Source organism: Triturus cristatus, chromosome 11 (genome assembly GCF_964204655.1).
Source record: "Triturus cristatus chromosome 11, aTriCri1.1, whole genome shotgun sequence".
Lineage (NCBI taxonomy): Eukaryota > Metazoa > Chordata > Amphibia > Caudata > Salamandridae > Triturus > Triturus cristatus.
In genome coordinates this window covers 823,134,239-823,154,785 of record NC_140594.1, presented here as the reverse complement: position 1 = coordinate 823,154,785, position 20,547 = coordinate 823,134,239, and the positions used below count along the sequence as shown (strand labels likewise).

The 20,547-nt window shown below is 46.0% G+C and overlaps 1 protein-coding gene across 1 annotated transcript in view; it reads left to right on the top strand.

Moving 5' to 3' along the window:
* ADAM9 (ADAM metallopeptidase domain 9) overlaps nucleotides 1-20,547 on the top strand; it is a 764,238-nt gene that overhangs the window by 426,471 nt on the left and 317,220 nt on the right. Inside the window, exon 7 of the mRNA XM_085634568.1 lies at nucleotides 3,929-3,994. Within this exon, the coding sequence (XP_085490694.1) occupies nucleotides 3,929-3,994 (66 nt within the window). The remainder of the gene's footprint in view (nucleotides 1-3,928; nucleotides 3,995-20,547) is intronic.

Below are 20,547 nucleotides of genomic sequence, written 5' to 3'. Positions count from 1 at the left end.
GGTAGAAATTACATTTGAAGAAGTTCAAAAAGCATTGTCAAGGTTGGCGTCAGGAAAGGCGGCGGGCCCGTATCATATACCTCTCGAGGTTTATAAAATCCTGGGATCAGCCATAACACCTTTGCTTTTAGATCTGTTTAGGGGTGTACAATACAGTGGAACCCCCCCCCTGAGTCTTGGAAAGAGCCCGCCATTGTAATTTTTCCTAAGAAAGGGAAACCGGTTGATAATCCATCTTCCTACTGGCCGCTCTCCCTGATCAATTCTGACACAAAAATTTACTCAAAAATGTTGGCTAATCGGCTAGGGAGGGTCATAGAGCATCTGGTTTTCCCATTGCAGCATGGGTTTATCCCGGGCAAAGGAACAGTGGACCATACCCGTAGAGTTGTTTCTCTTTTTGACATTATGTCCGGGGTGTGGGATCAGATGGCTATGATCCTTCTCGACGCAGAAAAAGCCTTTGATCGGGTGTCTTGGGAGTTTCTAAGGATGATATTGGAACAGAACGGTATTGGCCCTCAGTTTGTAAAAGCTATTAAGGCAATGTATTATCAGCCAATAGCCCGACTACAACTATTGAGGGGGGAATCTGGCAATATTAAAATATCAAGAGGGACTATACAGGGCTGTCCCTGCTCCCCAATTTTATTTGCCTTATATATCAACCCCCTAGATGATAAGTTCCTACAGACCCAGCGGATTACACCAATAATTACGGGTGGGTTCGAGACAAAAGTATTGGTTTACGCCGACGACATTGCGGTCTTAACCTCCAACCCTGCTGAGGCGATTTAAGAAATCGGCAATATTGCTGAGGCATAGGGTTGTTTCTCTGGCTATGCTCTGAATGCTGGGAAAACAATAGTATTATGCATGGATAACCTTGATTTTAATGACCCTAGGAGAGCAACGTCAGCAGTGTACCTCGGGGTCCGAATAAGTGCCAAGGTGGATGAAATTAGCAGAATCAATTTTGCACCTTTGATTAAAAATATAGGGAATGAACTAAGGAGGGTTAACGGGCTGCACTTGTCTATTATTGGAAGGGGGAATTATTTAAAAATGACCATATTACTGAAAATATTGTATTTGTTTCGTTCTATACCACTGGCCGTAGATGATAATTTATTGAGGGCACTGGAAACAATTTTTTCTAATTTCGTATGGCAATATGGGAAGGTCAGAAGAGCACTGAAATATTTAGCACTGCCCCAGGACAGGGGAGGTCTCGCAGTCCCTAATATTATGCTGTATTATTGGGCAGGCCTTTTATATCAGATGACTACCCTGCTATCGGTGAATAATACCAAGGAACCAGTGCAGGACCCAAAAATACCCACAATTTATGAGCTTTCGATGGGGAAGGAAGCTTCTGGGCTGCTATTGAGACAATTGGAACCCAGCTACTTTAAGAAGGTGCGGTTTAAAGTAATCTATGGCTCATGGAGAATTTGGAAGCAGGTTTCCTAGCTTATGGCAATCCCAAGAATCTCTAGATATACCCCTTTATGGCGATCACCACTGTTGCCATACTTGGCCAACGATGATATGGGGAAAAAGTGGGAGAAATATGGGGTAGGAACAATAGGAGATTTTTGTGGGGGAGAACAAGATGCTCAATTCTTTAGGCTACAGTGGGTGTTTGGCGTTCTAGGCAACCAATATTTTAAATTTGTCCAGATTAAGAATGTCCTCACCACATGGAAGCCAAAAATTAAATTGGATGAGATACCGCTTTTAGAAGCGGTAACTAGGGAAACGAGCAGAATTAGGGACTATTATTAAATACTTCTTGATAAAAGCCCCGACGATCTGGAAAAAACTGAAGCATCTTGGGTAACGAAACTGGGCAACCCCTATGTGAATATTTACATGAGCCTTTCCCTAACTGCAAATATTTTCTTAGCCTCGAATCTAAAAGCTCAAATTTATAAAATGATATTTAATCTTTACTTTACCCCTGCTAAACTTTATCAGTGGGGGAAGAGGGTTGATGACAAGTGTCCTAGATGTGGGTCTGGACCTGCCACTCTGATACATATATTGTATGGCTGTGACAAACTGGCCTTACTTAAAGAAGGCCTGTTAGGCTTTTGGGAAGTATTGTTCGGTTTTAGACCAGAATTAACCCCGACCCTGCTGATTCTCGGATATGATAGTACTCTGGGTCTCAACACCGAACAAGAATATGGTCTGTTTCTGGGGGCAGCAGTATTTAGGTTATTATTGGCCACAAGATGGAAAGATACTGAGCCACCAACCTTTCATATGTGGCTTGCTAGGCTCCTCGGGATATACAAACAAGAGATGTCAATATATGCTTGTAGAGGTAGACAGGCCAGGACTCGGGCGAGGGAGATCTGGGCGCATATGGCTGAATGGAGTAGAGACGTGAGGATGAACTAGCTGAGCTTCTCCATGCACTTTAATTGATAATCCTGGGTAAACTGTAATGAAATGTTTGTTGTTTTTCTTGATCTTCCCCTGTTTTTATTTTTTACTATCTATAGGTTTTTTTATGTGTAAAATGTTCTACTTTCTCAACGATTTTCTTACTCTTTAAATTGTCTCCATTCTATATGAATTTGATTGTATCTGTATTTATAATTTCTGGATATGTCCAATAAAAAAATTAACAAAAAAAAGAAAATCAATCCATTCTATTCAGTCTAGACAGCACACTTCTAGACACTTTCTGTTTTTCTTGCACCTTTTCCTGTGGGTCATATGGTTCCTGCTGAGATGTTGGAAGTGTGCATTACACTTCTTGAACTATACTGGAAAAGCCCATGTCTACAAACTTAGGGCCCAGTTTAGATCTTGGCAGATGGGATACTCCATCGCAAATGTGACAGATATACCGTCCGCCAAATTATAAGTGCCATAAAATATAATGCACTTTTGATACGGTGGACAGGATATTTGTTACATTTGTGACTGAGTATCCTTTCCGTCAAGATCTAAATCAGGCCCTTGGTCCAATTATAAGTTGTTTAATATACTTATTTAAGGAGTTTCGGATAGCTTTTCACAGCCTCTTAAGTGCACTAAGTGGTTAGAAAATAAATAGTAACTGTGCCAGAATCCAGGTAGATGACTATTGATCACAATGACAATGTCCACATTAAAGGTCCAAACGAACACAGAAATAACGGATCCAGGTGTACCAGGGAAATCACAGAGAAGTGTGGTCTTAAGAAATCTTAAAGGAGATATGGCAATATTCCTGTAATTGGGCAAGGGTGTGGGGGTGCCATGGTGGTGGTAGTGTGATGAAGGCATCTCTAAAAACAGGTTTGAAGGTCTTTCCTAAATTGAGGATAGCTGTGTTCCTCTTAAACTGGTTCAAGTTAAAATCCAAGACTTTACAGGATCGTGCTCCATGTTGTAATTAAAATGGCTCCCTTGGACAGTGACATGAAGTCTTAGAAGAACTGTCACTCCTTGTGTGATCATAATGCGTGACTACAAGGGCTCCATAGATGACATTGCAATAATCTAGTATTGAGAGGACTTGTAAGTTTCATAAGATAGTTAGACATAGAAGAGGGTGAACCTTTCTCAGCAAATGGATAGAAGTGTTTTTTTTCACCAAGTTTATCTGAGCTTATAGGTGAAACTTATGAACATTACACATACATGTCATACCAATATGTCACATTACGCTTTTGTAACTTTTATGTTGTGTATGCTTGTGCGCATTATGTAGGATCTTTGAAAAAAATATATAATGAAATACATTTGTGTTTAATGCATTTAGTTTCCATTATTTATCAACTATTAATAGAAATTCTTTAAATAACAGTAATTTCTGGAAAAACGGTCATATATGTGGTGTAATGCCCAGGCAAAGTTTTTTCCTTTTCTTTATTTTCTGTTAATTATTTGGGAATGGCTTGACTTATGCATTTTCTTATGCTTGCAGAAAAAACGGGCCATCCTTCCACAAACTCGATACGTTGAGCTGTTTTTGGTTGTGGATAAAGAACGGGTAGGTTTTGATTATTACTGCTTGTTTTAGCTTTTGTTTACATTAATTTGAAGAACTTTCTCATTGGATTTTACAATGTGTGAGAGATCGTGCTTGTTAACATTATCTAATGTAGAACAGGTTGAACGTGCACTGTCTAGGATTTGACCTCAACTTGCTTTCTGGCTGTTGTAGCTAAGAAGACAGAAGACCAATGAAGGATCTGGCAGTGCTGCTTTGAAGGAAATCATCTGCATTTGTATACCCTCTCACCTTGCATAGGACAATAGCAATAGTGATGTAACTCTTTGGTGGAGAGAGCCTTGCCATGTGGTTCTCACACCTTTAATCAATTAAAAATGTCCTGTTGTTTTACATTAATGAATATGAATGGGCAAGGTAACATGCCATCACATTTTTGATCTGTTAGAGACATTGCATCAACTACTGGCACAGATTCAAGTATATGCTGCTAAGATACTGTAATACAGGGATTATTAAGATAAAACTCCCCTGTACCATATGAGAAAATGTCAAAGGATGTGGTACACAGTGTAAAATGGATAACATGTTCTTTGCATCTACTGAAATCTGTCAAATTGGTGGGAGTTCTTCATGAAGTAGAACACCCAGATTTCTTACATTAAATACAGGAGGTGGATCAGTTTCCAGATCAGAAGGCTAACTGGGATTTCCTGGTTTCTGAACCTATGTTTTAGTGTACACATTATTTACAGATTGTGTTTCTACTTTCTCAGGTGGATATAAAATCTGGGAGGCAGACTATCTCCCTTTCTTAGCAACTGGTGGGAGATCACAGTTTATCCATGTGACACTCTACCACCTCCAACACCTTCCTTCTCACTGTTGCAGTCACATGGCCTCAGACAATCTCTTGGCCAAGGTGGCCATTCATTTGCAGATCAACTCCATAAGGCAGGGGCCTGATTGGGAGCTGGGTTTTTACAATGGTTTTCTTTGTAGTATCAATCACGTTTCTCTAGTATAGAATGTCACTATGTTGAGACTGACATACATCATGTCCTTTCGATGAGTGGAAGATTGCCTTTGGAACAAGGATATCAAAGATACTTGTTTACATCTTTCAGTATGCATTGCAAGGGATAACTAGGCTCTCCTATTTGATTTAAGTCCGGCTCGGAACATTGTTACCAATGACATGACTACAATAGTTGACACTCTTGAGTTGGGAAATGACCTACATCATTCTTATGGCATCTGCTTGATTCAGGGTTCCGCTCCACATGAATCTCCCTATGATTATATGTCTAACGAAACAGCCTTCCTTTACAATTTCAGTCTATCAATGAATCAAGCAAAACATTCCATAGCACCTGCTGAGAATTGGTTGGTACACTGACAGGTACAGTTAAGGATTATGTTTTTCTCTTGCTAACAGAACAATGCCTCCTTTTCTTTTATTGGCCCTTTATCAACCTTGATTGCTCCTGTGGCTCGAATGGCTCATAATTTGTAGTTGGTTCTCTGGTGTCAACTCCACAAGGGTAGTAGTTGTGGAACTCAGAGACTTTAACTGTCACTAGCTCCTCTTAGGGTTGTCAAGCCATGTTTTAGCAGTCCATCAGTCAAAGCATTTCAGTTTCACTCTCCAAAGGGAGAAGAATTGTATAAGAGTACACTAACTGTAGTATTTATCAGACATCTACAATACAACTTTTGAGGTTAACAATCTTTGTGTTCCAGAGTACAAAGTTCCTCATATACACATAAACTATAATCAGTTTTCCTTTCTTTCTCTTGGAATAAAAAATAGAATATTTCTCCTTATATCACTAAATACCTCCTTTATGTAAATATAATAAATAGAACGCACTCTGACCCTCTGTGCTCGGTGAGTATCTATGTATGAATCTGGGCTCTGTAACTGACATTGCAAAGGTTTGGACTGTGTATATAGAGATAGCTAGCTGGCTGTTATACTCGCCACTTAAATGGTTCTTAAGCAGGGAAGATGCAAGTCAGCTCAGCTGTTTTGCATGATCCTTCACCTCCCAAGTACCTCTGACCTCCGACACCTGAACGCCATGTATTCATTTAGACATTTTGTATAGCACTTCAGCACAAAATAACTGCGTCAAGACCCTAGAGAAGTCCAGATCAGGGAAGGGTGTTAATGAACAATGCCGCCCAAGGAAGAAGGTGAAGTAATAGAGGGAGCAAAGGGAATACAAAAGTAGAAGAATTCTGTAATTGGTCTTCAGAATTCTTCTAAACTGCAAGTGAGCTGCTTCCAGATGCAACACAGTAGAGTTGTGAGCTGGTTCCAGAAGCAGATGCAACAGAGGAGGGTTCTGGAGGTAGGAGTGTAAAGAAATGCCTTTTTAGGTCTCGGCTAGCGTAGGCTGCGCACATGCGCAGTCTCGCTAACGAGATTTAACGTTTTGAGGTCTTTTCGGTAAAGGGCTTTAAGCCCCGCCCCTCTTTCCATTGGCTGGCGTCACCGTTTATGTTAAACGGTGGCCAGCCATTGGAACAGAGCTGTTAATGACGTATTTGTTTGGCTTTTTGAGCCGTCCCATTTGGACAGGCTTGTCTGCCTTCCTTCTGCCGTGAACGCTTTCGTATCTTTATGGGGCCATGTGTTTCAAACACATGGCCACATAAAGACAAGAAAGCTTTTTTTCTACAGCTTCAAAGACATTAAATGTCTGTTCCACCAGAAAAGGCGCGCAGCTCTTCCTATAAATTATTTCGAGCGCACGGTCTAATCCCTTTTGCGTCAAACCACTCGCTTCCTGTGTTCACAAAAAATCCATGGCATCTGTATCTGTCAGACTTTTTCCTCACATACGCAATATGAATAAATAGGTTGCAGAGCTGTTTGAAACGACCAGTTTTTCATCGCGATCGTATACTTTCATGTCATCTTTTTATCCTGCTGCCTTGATATTCACTTCTCATCAATCGACAGAGCTCAATTCTGACTTCCGCAGCCACTTCCAAAATTTATTTTAACATAGATGCTCCATTTTTAAATGACACGTGCCAAGTTAAAATGCTTCGAAGCCACAGATGAACGTTTTAGTACATTAAACAGAATCTAGCAGCCATTCAGTAATTATAAACAGGAGACTACCTCTTCGCCATCAAAACCGCCTCGATCCCTCTAAAAGCATATTTCCGGAAGGCCACTGATCATAGATTCTGAAGAGAAATTAAATATAGGATTAGCTAAAATAAGTCTGCTGCAGAGTGAAGTCTGGGCAGAGCAATGAAAACCCTAATTACTTTTTTGAGGTGGAAGCTTGCGGCTAGGATACAAGAAATCTTGTAATCTCGAGGCGGGATGATCGCGAGCAGCCGCTAGTGACTAGAGCTCCTCCGCCCAACTGTCAGATCCACGTACGGCATAAGGATGCCGCGGCCGGGGAATCAGTGCAGCGGCGGCACACGCTAAGAAGCGTTAATATTGGGAGCCGGCTTTATTTGTGCCTCAAATTGGAGTTCTTTCGGCTGCAGCCCTCTTGGCTGGTTTTGCGGGTGTGCGGAGGGCAGAAGGCAGCATGGGACTGATGGCTGAGCGCAAGGGAAATGGAAAGGAAGGTGCTCAGCGGCAGCGAGTTCAATTGAAAAGGTGAGCCTGGCGTTTTTATTTCACGGCGATAACTGGAGTGCTGGCAGCCACGAGGGATGGCTGCTTATTGACTGTGTGGGGAGGCCGACCATAGGAGTCCTGGCTCTCGTTCCCTTTTTATTTTTATTTTTAAATGTGATTGACTTTGTGCTGATTGGTCTAATTGTTTCCGGTTTTGTGGCGCTTGGAGCCACAGAAACAATCTTAAGGGGCCAGTGGGAGAGAAGACAGCCCGCCAAGCCTTAAGACCTAAGCAGAGTGGAGCTGAGCCAGGCTGGGCAGAGGCAATTGACCATAATTTTGGGCTTCGGAGATTATCAAGTCTGAGCAAATCTAAGTGTGGTCACAGGAAGGCTCCCAGATTTCAAAATAAACAAGCATTGAAAATGCAATAGGTCTCGCCTTTGATTAAGTTAAAGCCATTTGCTTTGCTATACAATACCATAGGCAAAGCAAATGGCTTTAACCTAATCAAAGGCGGGACCTATTGCATTTTCAATGCTTGTTTTGTTAGTCATTCCCAAAGTTTTGGAATGATGCTGCTGTTTTTTTTGGTTCTGAGATCACACTCAGACCTGCTAACCAGACCTCTTTGCCAGTGTCTTGACCAATAACGTTTGTATACTTGATTGGCCTACCCCCAATTGGTATAAGCTAACTTACCTCTAAGTCCCTAGTATACGGTACTAGAGGTACCCAAGGCCTGTAAGTCAGAGTGTCCTCTCAGGGACTAGAGTACCTAATGTGCCACCCTGAGTGGGATAAGGTAAAATGTGACTCTCATTCTTCCACTGCGGATTTAAAGGGCAGTTTAAAACTGCTAATTTGACTTTGCCACTGTAATCCATGGCAAAGCCCACACTCCCTTTTTATTGAGTGTAATTCACCACTATAGCAGGCCTATCGAAACCTGAGGCAGGGTACAGGGAGCAACTATTAAAGAGTAGAACATGTGTTTGACATGTTCTGGCAATACAAACCTGCGATTTTCGTTTTACTGGGAGGGATACTGATAGCCTCATGGGCAAGTACAGGGTTACATGCTGACCCCTCTGCTGTGCTAACCTCTAACTGGGACTACCAAACTGGGTGCTCCAAGTTATCAAACAGCTCTCTACATTAGACCTGACTGGATGCCCAAGTCAAAATTAATTTGACTGGTTGCGGCATGCAACTTTTAGAAAGTGGCCATTTGCTGAGGCTGGCCACCAGACGGTCTTCTTCCCGCCTCAGGAGATTTGTCCGTGGCTCCCATGACAGGTAACAATAGAGGTCTGCCATTGGAAGAAGTGTTGCTCCTGTAAGGAAGCCACACAAGATGTTGGCACAAAAGGAGAGCTTGAAAGGGGAAGTCGCCTTTGAAGGGCAAATAGTAGCTACACTCGAGAGGGGCTGCTCTATTGTCTAGGTTGGCACGTTGGTGTCAGGGTCAGAGTGGAAAACAATGGGCAAACTTGTTTTCCCTGTGGGTGATATAGACCATCGATAGCCACTCCTCTATGGTGGGCTACCTCTCTCCACATACCAAGAGAAGGGTCTCACCATCTTGGGAGTGGGTAGAATAGACCCTTCTGGGAAAGCTGAATGGCACACGTCACAGGAAGTTGTCATCCTGCGGAAAGCGACATAGAAGTCCATTGGTTAGTTATTGTGACCTCCCCTGAGGGCATTTTCTGGGCATATAAGGACACCCTTGGCATCCAGAACCCATATCTCGTTGGACTGGATAAGGACTGCTATGCTGCACAAAGAACAGAGCAAAGGAAGGGCTGTACCAAAGTTGGACGGCACTTGCTGTATTTTGGGCTAGCGTAGGAAAAGGCTGTGCCTGTTGTGTCCTGCTCGAGGAGAAGACATTCCCATGCCCCAACCAGAAGGAGAGACTCTAGGAGTCAGTTGGCAGACTTTCTGACCAGGACCCGATACTCAAAACTTACATCCACGTCTGCTGGACCCGGGAGATTAGTTGCAGTGCAGATTGGTCACCCTAGCCAGAGAGTTATTGCCAAAAGAAGGAAATCGCTGACTTCGCTGTGTCGGCTGACTGGCAACCTCGTGCCGACTGGACGTCTACTGAGCCTGAGATGACTTTGACGGATGTTGACACTTGCGGCCAGAATCACCTCACCAGGATCATGGACCGAGAAGTAGCCCATGAAGACCCCCATCAAATGCACTGCATCTTTGAGCATCTTCAGCAACCTGTATCCCTTTTATCAGGGCCACTCCATAGAATTCAATGTCAAGAGACCTCTACACTGGAACCGGACTGAAGATTGCTTTCCTTGGCAAGGTAACTGTTTCTTTGGACCGTACCTTGTTGGTCCCCTTGACTGGCTCTCTGTCAGAGTTGGCCGACCAAAGTAACACTAGGTAACCACATTCCATGTTGACCAATTATTTCTTGAAAAGTTTCCCAAGTGTCAAATTTGTTTAATTTGCAAATGCTTGTTTGCGGATAAGTTAAGTCTTGATTTATCGTTCCTTGGAAAATCTGTATCTCCGGTACCCTCCAGTGGGTCTTTTTCGTTGACGGTTGTGTTTCTTTTTTCTCCAATTGTTTTATTTAAATGCTTTACACTTGTTGCTTTGTATAAGCCTGACTGCAGAGAGCCACAGCTACCGAGGGTTGAGCTAAGGTTTAACAAGCAACACCCGGCTGGTCCTAAAGCGGTGGTAGTGTATTACCCGGTGAGGTCTCCCAGCCACAACATATAATACCCTCCATTTACTCACAAGGAGCATTAATAATGTAGAGATCCACATCAATACTGCAGCACTTTTGGCATATGGAGAGCAAGCATGGAGAGCAAGCATGTTTCTGGAGGCTGCCCACCAATGCATGGTTGGCTATGTTGTCTTGATCCTGTCTTTTCCCCGGTTTTAGGGAATGCGTGGTAGTCATCTTTCCAGATGCGCATATATAAGGAAGGCTGATGTTCACATTGGTAACATCGGTTCTCGTAGGACCCAGTTTACAAAGAAAGTAGGACAAGTCTAGTTAGAGACCTATGCCTCCAGGAACCTTTCCTAACTTCTAGCATTGACAGACATTGCCATGAGTATGCCTGGGAAGTTGTGCCAGGTACAGGTTTCTGCACAGCAGAGCACTGAACACAGGGGGGAGTCCTCTGTGCAAAAATGTATATTTTTCTCCCACAGACAAAATATTTTTCCAAGTAGAGAAAGCCCTTCTCCTAAACCCCACCAAATCTAGGGCTGATCAATTCCCCTTCCCGCTTTGACAATAGATTTTACGCTAGCGCTTGACTAGAGAAAAAATCTCTATTTTTCCAGGGTGGAAAGGGGAACAAGAGGACTTTGCGAATACTGACAAACAGCCATGTTTTGGGGCATTCACAGACTTCCAAGGCTAACCACACCTTGGACTGTCCACTTTCCTGCCCCTTGAGTGGGATTTACAGGTGCATAGAACTCCGCACTCATGGCTGAGATGTCCAATTCAGAAATCCCTTTCTGAATTTCTGGCAAGTGTAAGCAGGATAAATTGAGTTGTAAACTTAAGGTTAAAACCAATTTTACCTTTGTGAACAGTCCGTAGTCCCCTCTTCATGAGTCATCTTGCACATATCCTCATAGGTGGAGCAAAAAGCAAGCGCTGGGAAGTTACATATTTATACTATATTTTATTGTGAGAAAGTGGATTATTAGTTAGTCCCTGGTAGCTATGGCACCAAGCAGACAGGCTTAACATATTACAACGTGTAAAGCATTTAGAAGTACCATAACAGTCATAAACATAACTCAATAGCAATCCCACTCTAATTTATTAAAAATTGAGAATATTTTAAGGAATAAAATGACACCACACGTCAAAAATCACAAAAGGGACACCATAGATGTTAATTTTAAATTAAAATAGCGGCGAAGTATGATAAGCGCCAACCGTGCTAATTTGGTTGTGCTTCACTGGCACCTAAGGCCAATTTTAATGGAGTGTTGGCTGGCTACAGAGACCAGGTTTTGCTGGGGTGTAAGTTTTATCTTCTGACTTGGTCTCTGAAATGAAAGTCAAAAATCCTCAGCGGGGCAAGGCACAGGCTGTAGCTAAGAAGGGCTCCACGAGGCCTGATAGCTCTAGTGCGACATCCCGGTGAAGCAGTTGACTTCTGGCAAGAAATTCAAAATTCGTGCCCAGTGAAAGTCCCTCGCTGGCTGGATACGTTTGGTGCCTTTGCCCAGTGAATATTTCTATATTCAAACTTAATAACCTTCCTCCACATTCCTCCAGCGGGGCAAGGCTAGTAGCTCTGGCCGAGCAGGGCTCCACGAGCCGTATACTTTCGCCGCAGCATCCCGCTGTAATCGATTTGCTGCTGCAGAAAAACTCAGAGTGGGAGCAACCTGAATTTTTGGCCCAGCAGCAATGCATTTTAGTTGGATTTACGCCTCAGGTTTCTCTCGGTCTTCAGTCAGTTATCCAGGCAAAATTCTTGAAAATGTTTCTAAGTCCCAGGTGTTAGGGTTAGGCAGAAGTAGTACGCGCTGACACCAGCCAAGGGTTCCAGAACATCAGGAACAGCATTTGGGAGTCAGGGCTTACTCCAACAAAAGCCACCAACAGGGTCCAAGGCAAGTCCAATTGGAACTGCTTGACTTTTCCAGAAAAGTGGGATATCATTTAGCTTTTGTGTCCCTGTAGCTTAATAGGTCACCCAACTGACCCTTGGAGTACACTTCTTAGGTCTGGGTACAAGTGGGAGCAGATCCAAGCTTTCAGTTCTCCTCACAGGTGCAGTCCTTCTTCTGTCTTCCGCAAGTGTAGTAGTGTTCTGAAGATGGTGCCAAGGTGTGCCACATTTATGCCTGGCACTAGCCTTTGGATGGGGGTGACTCATGCCTCCTCTTTAACCAATAGGGAAAACTTTCCCAAGTGTACCCCAACCTACTTTTGCAGCAGGTCCTGTGTGCCCTTCTGCAAACAATCCCACAGTGCCCCTCTCTACCTAAAACTAAAATGGCAGAACCTTCTCCCCTTGTGCAGCACTCCTGTACCCACCCCAGTGGTGTGGTCAAGGAAATGAGCAACTACTTCTCTGTGGTCACACAAAGTCACTTCTGGGGGCCGCTCCTCTCCAATTGGGACTGGCCTGGCTGGCTAACAGTACAACAGAGGGGGCAGGCTCAGGTGCTAGTTACATCTGCCTGTGACAGGGTAGGTGTCTTTGAAGATAATTCGGTTCATGGGCACTGCCCTGATGGTCATCCTATCAAAGGAACACAGCACCTATCCACACCTGAGGCCTTGGTCTTAGCTCTGGAAGCCTGTTCACAACAAGGTAGTATTCAGCTCGTGGTTGACAGTTGGTGGCCTATGCGAATGATTAAGGGTGACTTTTTGAAAGTATTTTTTGTAAAATATTTATTACAAATCCAACTTTACCAATTAATTGGGCTTGTAATAAATATTTTAAACAGTCGAGGAGTGAACGTTGTAGTTGGTGCCTAAGCGGAAATACACTATTTAATTTAATATAGCTCCCAGTGCCTTCCTATGGAACAGCTTGCCCTGCTATATTGAAAATGGCTTTTAAGGCATTTTCACTGTTAAGTGCATGTTTTACAGTAAAGTTTACATGTCCTACTTTTAAATACCATGCACCTTACCTTATTGGACCTAAAGGCCTTATTATTGGTGACTTATTAATTCATAAAAGGCCTGTCGGAAAGGTTATTTTTTAACAGGTCGCACTCACTGGAGATGGGGGGGGGCAGGACCACAAGCTCCAGAGCACCGTGGAGAAGGCAGGGACCATACTCTGTGCCAGCCGGGCACTTGATATTGACGGCTTTCCTCCCACAGCATGGGACACACTCACTGGAGGTGAGGACAGAACCACAAGCCCCAGAGCACCACATAGAAAGCGTGGACTGTACTGTGCGCCAGACAGGCGCTTGAAATTGCCAGCTTGCCTCCTGCAGCGCAGGGCATGCTCACTGGAGGTGGAGGCAGGACCACAAGCCCTAGAGCACCAAGGAGAAAATGGGGGCCGTACTGTGTGACATGAAATTGCCAGCTTTCCTCCTGCAGTGCGGGACGTGCCCGAGTGTGCGCCTAGGCGATGACTGGCCGGTCTTCTCCCGTTATCAATCGAAGGAGACTAGGCTGGGCACACCCTCTTTGGCCCTGATATTTCTATCTACTAATGATAAGCATTATCCCTCGATTTATCTGTGTCTGGCTTGGTTTTCCTTCTCCCTTGGATGTGCTACTTCTCAAAGGGTGTGCTACTTCTCAAACAAATCAAGCATTACAGCTCAGCCTCTTGAGGGTTAACACGTGACCAGTATGGGCAAGGGTAAACTGCATGGGGACAAAGACTCTGCCAACAAGCCATCTCGTGGAACCACCTTAGACTCATTTTTAGCTCGTGCAGTAGGGGTGATTTTCAAAAGAAATCGACCTTGTGTAGTTGCAATTATCTTTGGATGCAGGGAAGGGCTTTTAGTCTCCCACCGCTAACCCAACAAGACTTTCATTCCCGCTCTGGGCCTGTGGACTTATCTGTTCCCCCAGTAGGTTTCCTGCTGACCACGAGCCTCTAATAGGGAATGAAGCACCCGAAATTCTAAATAGTAGTGACTGCACCCCTTCAGACAAAAGAAAGCGACAACCTAAGCGAACTTCCAATTGTTGACTCTTGGCACAAACCCTAAGTAATCAAGATCTACCTGCAGACCACCAGGATGCTCGTGAAGCGCCTACCTTAAACTGGAATTCTATTTTGACCAAGTTTAAATCTGTTATTGTTCAGTGTGTTGCCCCAATGGCGGAGAGATTGCATAACCTACAAACTGCTGTTTTAGCCTTGACCAAAATTTCCACCACCACTAATGCTTTTTCTTCTGCAGGTGTGGCATAATCAGCCTCCTCTGTTATCCCCAGGGGTACACGCAGGTCCTATCACACAAACACAGCCTGTGCTGATCAAAGTACCCTACATGCTGTCATTGTTACTCCTCAGACACCCCCCCCCCCCCCTTTACCATTGAAGATGCTGTGGCCCCTCAACTAGTAAAGGGCTGACTCAGGGGACTCCAATTAGCAATTTGTACAGGGTTGAGAAGGGCATCCTTAGCACGATAAAGGTCTGTCCCACTTTAACCTGCCACTGGAGAGCTGTCCATATGTCGCATTTATGACAGGGGTGCCTCATTCTGCTCTTTACATTGGGGAATCTACCACCACCATAAAAACAAAGTATGCCACTGGTTGTGTTGCAACTCTAATTTTAACTTCAGCCAATACAGGGATATACTATTCGTGAGAAAGGTTGGGTGGGTTGGCCCAGCATTTAATAACCTGCAGGGGGGCTGTGTAGTAATCAATTGTAAATCACCCAGGCTGGCCAGACGTCTGATACACAGTGCAAAACAGCAGTTTCCTTAGATTTGGGTATTAACATCCTCCTGATTGTATTTGTCTACAGGCATTTACAACCCCAACATACAGCAGGGTTTTCCCAGGTGATATGGGATACAGAGAAATCATGTATTCCTACCTCTAAAAGATTTCTCCCCTTGATGAACCTTGATCACAATGACTGACTCCTATTCACTCCAACCCCTAGCCCCAGTGTTAGCAGGCCACTGATGACTAATCACTATATTGAAGCAGCGATTTACTCACAGGATTCTGCTATAATGTTTAGTTGCTGGAATATTGCAGGCATCAGGGCCAAGTTATTAGACCTTGGGTGGTTAAAGTTTATCACCTAGTCCGACTTGATTATGCTCCAAGAAACCAGCTCTCATGAGCTGTTCACCTGGGAAGACTTTGAATGTTTCATCGTCTCAGCTCAAGGTAGGTTAGCCACCATGATCTGCATCTCCAAACAACTCAGGGTTATACCAGTCCCATCGGAGCATAGTGGGATAATGTGTTACCGGGAGGAGATTTTAATGCTAAATTGGGCTTAAACCCGCCCGCCTCTGATCCATTTTTCGCTAGGGACATTCTATTTTGTCCGATGACATCTGACACCAGAGGGGGACGACTGTGTTCGAGGCATGTGGGCTGCTGAATTCATATCTGTGCATAGATCGCCGCCTAGTGTTGGGTCCGGATGTTTGCACGTTGTTGTCGTGGAAGAGTCTTCGAAGTATCCTGAGATAGGTGACTCCTCCCCTGGACCACAGTGCGCATGGGCATCCTCTCCATCCTCAGATTGTTTTTTTCCGCCATTGGGTACGGATGTGCTTATCTTAGCTCAAGTTAGGAAAATTAAATTTAAGGCCAAAAGGCCTTTAGTTTTCGTCGGTACTGTTCCCGCTCGGTATCGACAGCTTTCTTGCTTAGTATAGCAAATTTCTTCAAGTTTTTCGGATCCGTTTAATCCGATCATCAACCTTACATCGACGATGGAATCGAGGACCCCATTCAAACGGTGTCCTGTTTGCCACGCCAAATATCCACATATCGACGTCCACCCGGTGTGCAACAAATGTCTCTCGCCGGATCACGACGAATTGAAATGTATGGCCTGTGCCAGATTCCGATCCAAGAAGACTCTCCGGAATCGACGGGCAGCGAGATTAGAAGCGCAGCAATTGGCACCGGCACCGGCCAACATCTTCAGCACCGAGGACGAAGATGTTGAAAGCGTGGAAGCCAAGAACTACAGCCCCGCTTCCGAACACGATTCCCGATCGGAAGACGCCGATGAAGCGCTTTTTCACAGGGAAGAAGCCGACGATGAGGTAGGAGACTACGATGAGGCCTTTGGGGCCGAAGAAGATAGCTCTGGTGAAGAGCAGGGCCTACCCGTCGAAACGGAGGCTATCAAAGTGCGTCATTCTACGGCTCCGGTCGAGGGATCGCCTCCGGGCCTTACCCAAGATCAATCCCGCAGTTCTTCGGCCCCGCCTTCGGGCCCGGCCTCGAACATCCAGCAAGAGCCATTATTACCGAAAAAGACTGGTTTCCCTTCAACTAAACCGAAACCAATCGTCGCACCGGTTCCACAGAAACCGAAAGTGAAACTAGCAGTGGTCGGTCGAAGCCCTCGAAGACCTCCACTCCTTCGACGCCAGCCCAGACCATCGGCTCCGAACGCACTAAAAGGGATTTCGGCGCCGAACTCGCTGCAGCGGATGTCGGTACCGACCCGAAAAAGAAGGCCATCGGTACCTCAAAAGCGCCTCGGCCCCCGGCACCGAAGCAATCGGCCACGACCACCAAAGTTAAAATGGCCGCTCCATCGGAGTCCACTTCGAAGGCAGCGACTAGGGTCAAGTCATCGACTCCGTCGACCGCTACTACCTCTCCTCGAATCGATGACCCTGTGGCCCCGAGGCAGTCCACGCCTACCTCTGCAGAACCACTCGGCACCAAAGAACCTTCGGCGTTCTCGGTGCGACAAGTTGCGGCGTCATTGCAACGCATAAGAGAACAGGCAGCCCTCCAGTCCACGTCGGGCCCCGACCCGAAAAAGGCTCCAAAGGCACCTTCGGCACCAACCAACATCACTTCTGGTTTGCCGCCGTCCATGGCGCCAAAGTTGTTCGAGATCCGAACACGTGTCCGCCAGACAAGGTCCCCATCTACTGGACACTCTCCTACTGAGCCTTCACCGTCCCAATTCATCGACGCCGACACCGGCAGACTCATGCTCCGAAAACGGAAGGTCACACCAGAGCAGACCTTGGACTCTTACAGAATCCCTCTAAAGCAGAAACTGCCAGCAGAATCGGAACCGGTTCTATACGAACGCCTGCATACCTCCTATCTGGATCCCCAGTCCTTTTCTCCGACGCCCTCCGACACGGACGCAATGGAGGATTACATGGGTGATGATACCACCTACCCTAGGGATATAGATCCTGAGGAGCAGCAGGACCCAGATCAAGCTTGGGATGACCCTGCAGACCCGGGTGCCACAACAGATACCCAGGACACGCAGCTTTACGGTGCAAAAACATCTCCCATAGAGGACACTGCTGCCTTCAATGCCCTCATAGAACGTGCTGCAGCCAATCATGGAGTGTAACTCCACTCTGACACAGTTGAGGACGACTTCTTGGTGGACACTTTCGCCTCCTCTGAGAGGACTGTCAAGACTCTGCCCATGTTGAAAGGTGTTCTCAAGCCAGCAAAGGAGATTTTCAAAGAAACAACCAGGGCACGGGTGCTGAACCCCAGGATTGAGAAAAAATACAAACCTGCGCCCGGGGACCCTATGTACATTAGAGGTCAGTTACCTCTGGACTCCATGGTGGTTGCTAACGCTCGCAAACGAGTGCACTCGCAAACAACTGGTGATGCTCCTCCCCCAGACAAAGAGTCCAAGGTGCTGGAGACCTCAGGCAAGAGGATTGCAGCTCAAGCAGCAAACATCTGGCGCATTGCCAATACACAGGCCCTCCTAGCTCGCTACGATCGTTCACACTACGACACGCTAGAGTCACTACTCCAACATCTGCCAGACGAGTACAAAGAGGCAGCGGAGCTCCTCATCAGAGAGGGACAACTTCTTACAAACGCATCCATTAAGTGCGCACAAGATGCTGCCGACACAGCTGCGAGGGCAATAAACACCAGCGTCATGTTACGCCGACACGCTTGGTTAAGAATCTCCGGATTCAAACCTGAGATTCAAAACAACATCCTAAATCAGCCGGTCAACCCCGACTACTTATTCGGACCGGAAGTTGACACCACTTTAGAAAAGATAAAAAAGGACACTGACACTGCGAAGTCAATGGGGGCTCTGCAAATGCAGACATTTCGTAGTGGCTCCTTTCGTCGCCCCGGAAATAGGGGAGCAGCTAGAGGACAGGGGTCACAGCAGACATACAATAAAGGGGGCACACAGAGTACCTACGATAAAAACAACAGAGGTGGATATCGTGGCTCCAGCACCAAGGGCAGAGGACGCGGTTACGGCAACACCAGGTCCTCACCCAAGAACAAACAGTGACGCCCTCTCCCTTCCCCCCGACCACATAACACCTGTCGGGGGGAGACTCCAGCGGTTCCTGTCCACGTGGAATACCATCACCACGGACAGGTGGGTCAGGGATATTATCCAGCACGGTTACTGTCTCGAATTAACCTCCACTCCACCCACAATACCGCCAAAGCACCGTCCTATGTCCGCAGAGCACTTAGCATTATTGCAGCAGGAAGTGCTAAGTATGCTGCAAAAAGGTGCAATAGAGGTCGTGCCCTTCAACCAGCAGGGGACAGGGGTGTACTCTCTGTACTTCCTAATCCCAAAAAAGGACGGGTCGCTCAGACCTATACTAGACCTGAGACCCCTCAACCACTACATTCTCTCAGAGCATTTCCATATGCTCACCCTACAACAGGTTCTCCCGCTGCTCAGCCAGGGAGACTTCCTAGCCACACTAGACCTCAAAGATGCGTACTTCCACATACCCATACACCCGTCACACAGGAAATATCTCAGGTTCACTATTCAGGGGCAGCACTACCAATTCAAAGTCCTCCCCTTCGGTGTGACAACAGCACCCAGAGTTTTCACCAAGTGCCTAGCTACAGTGGCTGCACATCTACGGAGACAACACATTCACGTCTACCCTTACCTGGACGACTGGCTTGTTCAGGCAAAGTCAGCCCAGCAATGTGCCAGCCACATGTCCCTCACCATTCACCTTCTTCACAGTCTGGGATTCTCACTAAATTACCCAAAATCACATCTCCAACCCGCACACGTACAACAGTACCTGGGTGCGACCATAGACACTCTGGCAGCCACAGCTCAGCCAAATTTAGTGAGGATCAACAGCATGCAAATGCTGATCTCAAAGTTCAAACCTCAACACTCCCTTCCTGCGCGAGTGTTCATGCAGTTGATAGGCATAATGGCCTCCTGCATTTTCATAGTCCCACACGCGAGACTACATATGCGCCCGCTTCAGGAGTGCTTGGCACGTCAATGGAATCAGGCTCACGGGCAATTAAAAGACCTAGTGTTGGTGAGCGGTCGGACATACAACTCTCTGCATTGGAGGAATCCACAAAACCTTAGCAAGGGCCGACCGTTCCAAGAGCCTGTTCCACAAATAATACTGACGGCGGACGCGTCTCTCCAGGGATGGGGAGCTCATGTACTCAATTACACAGTGCAGGGACTATGGACAATACAACAAAAGAAGATGCACATCAACCTTCTGGAACTGATGGCAATCTTCCTGGCAATGAAGGCATTCAAAGTACACTTGTGCAACAAAGTTGTGTTGATCCGGACGGACAACATGACTGCCATGTACTACATACAGAAGCAGGGAGGAACACACTCTCCACAGTTGTCTCATCTGGCTCAGAGCATGTGGAAGTGGGCCATTCAGAGGAACATATTCCTCATGGCGGAACACCTCCCCGGCAAGGACAACCAGATGGCGGATCTGCTCAGCAGACACAGCCACCAGATGCACGAGTGGGAGCTACACCCGTCAGTACTCCAACCGTACTTCCAACAGTGGGGTCATCCAGAGATAGACCTTATTGCCACAAACGAAAACGCAAAATGCCAAAGCTTTGCCGCCAGGTTCCCACATCCACAGTCGCAGGGCAATGCGATATGGATGAACTGGTCCGGCAGATTTGCGTACGCTTTTCCCCCAGCGCCATTAATACCGCAGGCGGCACGCAAAGTGCGACAGCACTCGCTGACACTCATCCTAGTTGCTCCCACATGGGCGCGCCAGCCATGGTACACCACCTTTCTAGAACTTTCCGTGGTGCCGCATCAAAGGCTGCGGATCAAACCTGTACTCTTAACGCAGAACCATGGCGAAATTCAGCACCCAGATCCGCAACAGCTGAACCTGGCAATCTGGCTCCTGAAGTCTTAGAGTTTGGCTACCTAAACCTGCCACCTGACTGTATGGAGATCATTAAGGAGGCCAGGAGACCCACTACCAGAGCTTGCTATGCAGCTAAATGGAAGAGGTTTGTCATTTATTGCAACGA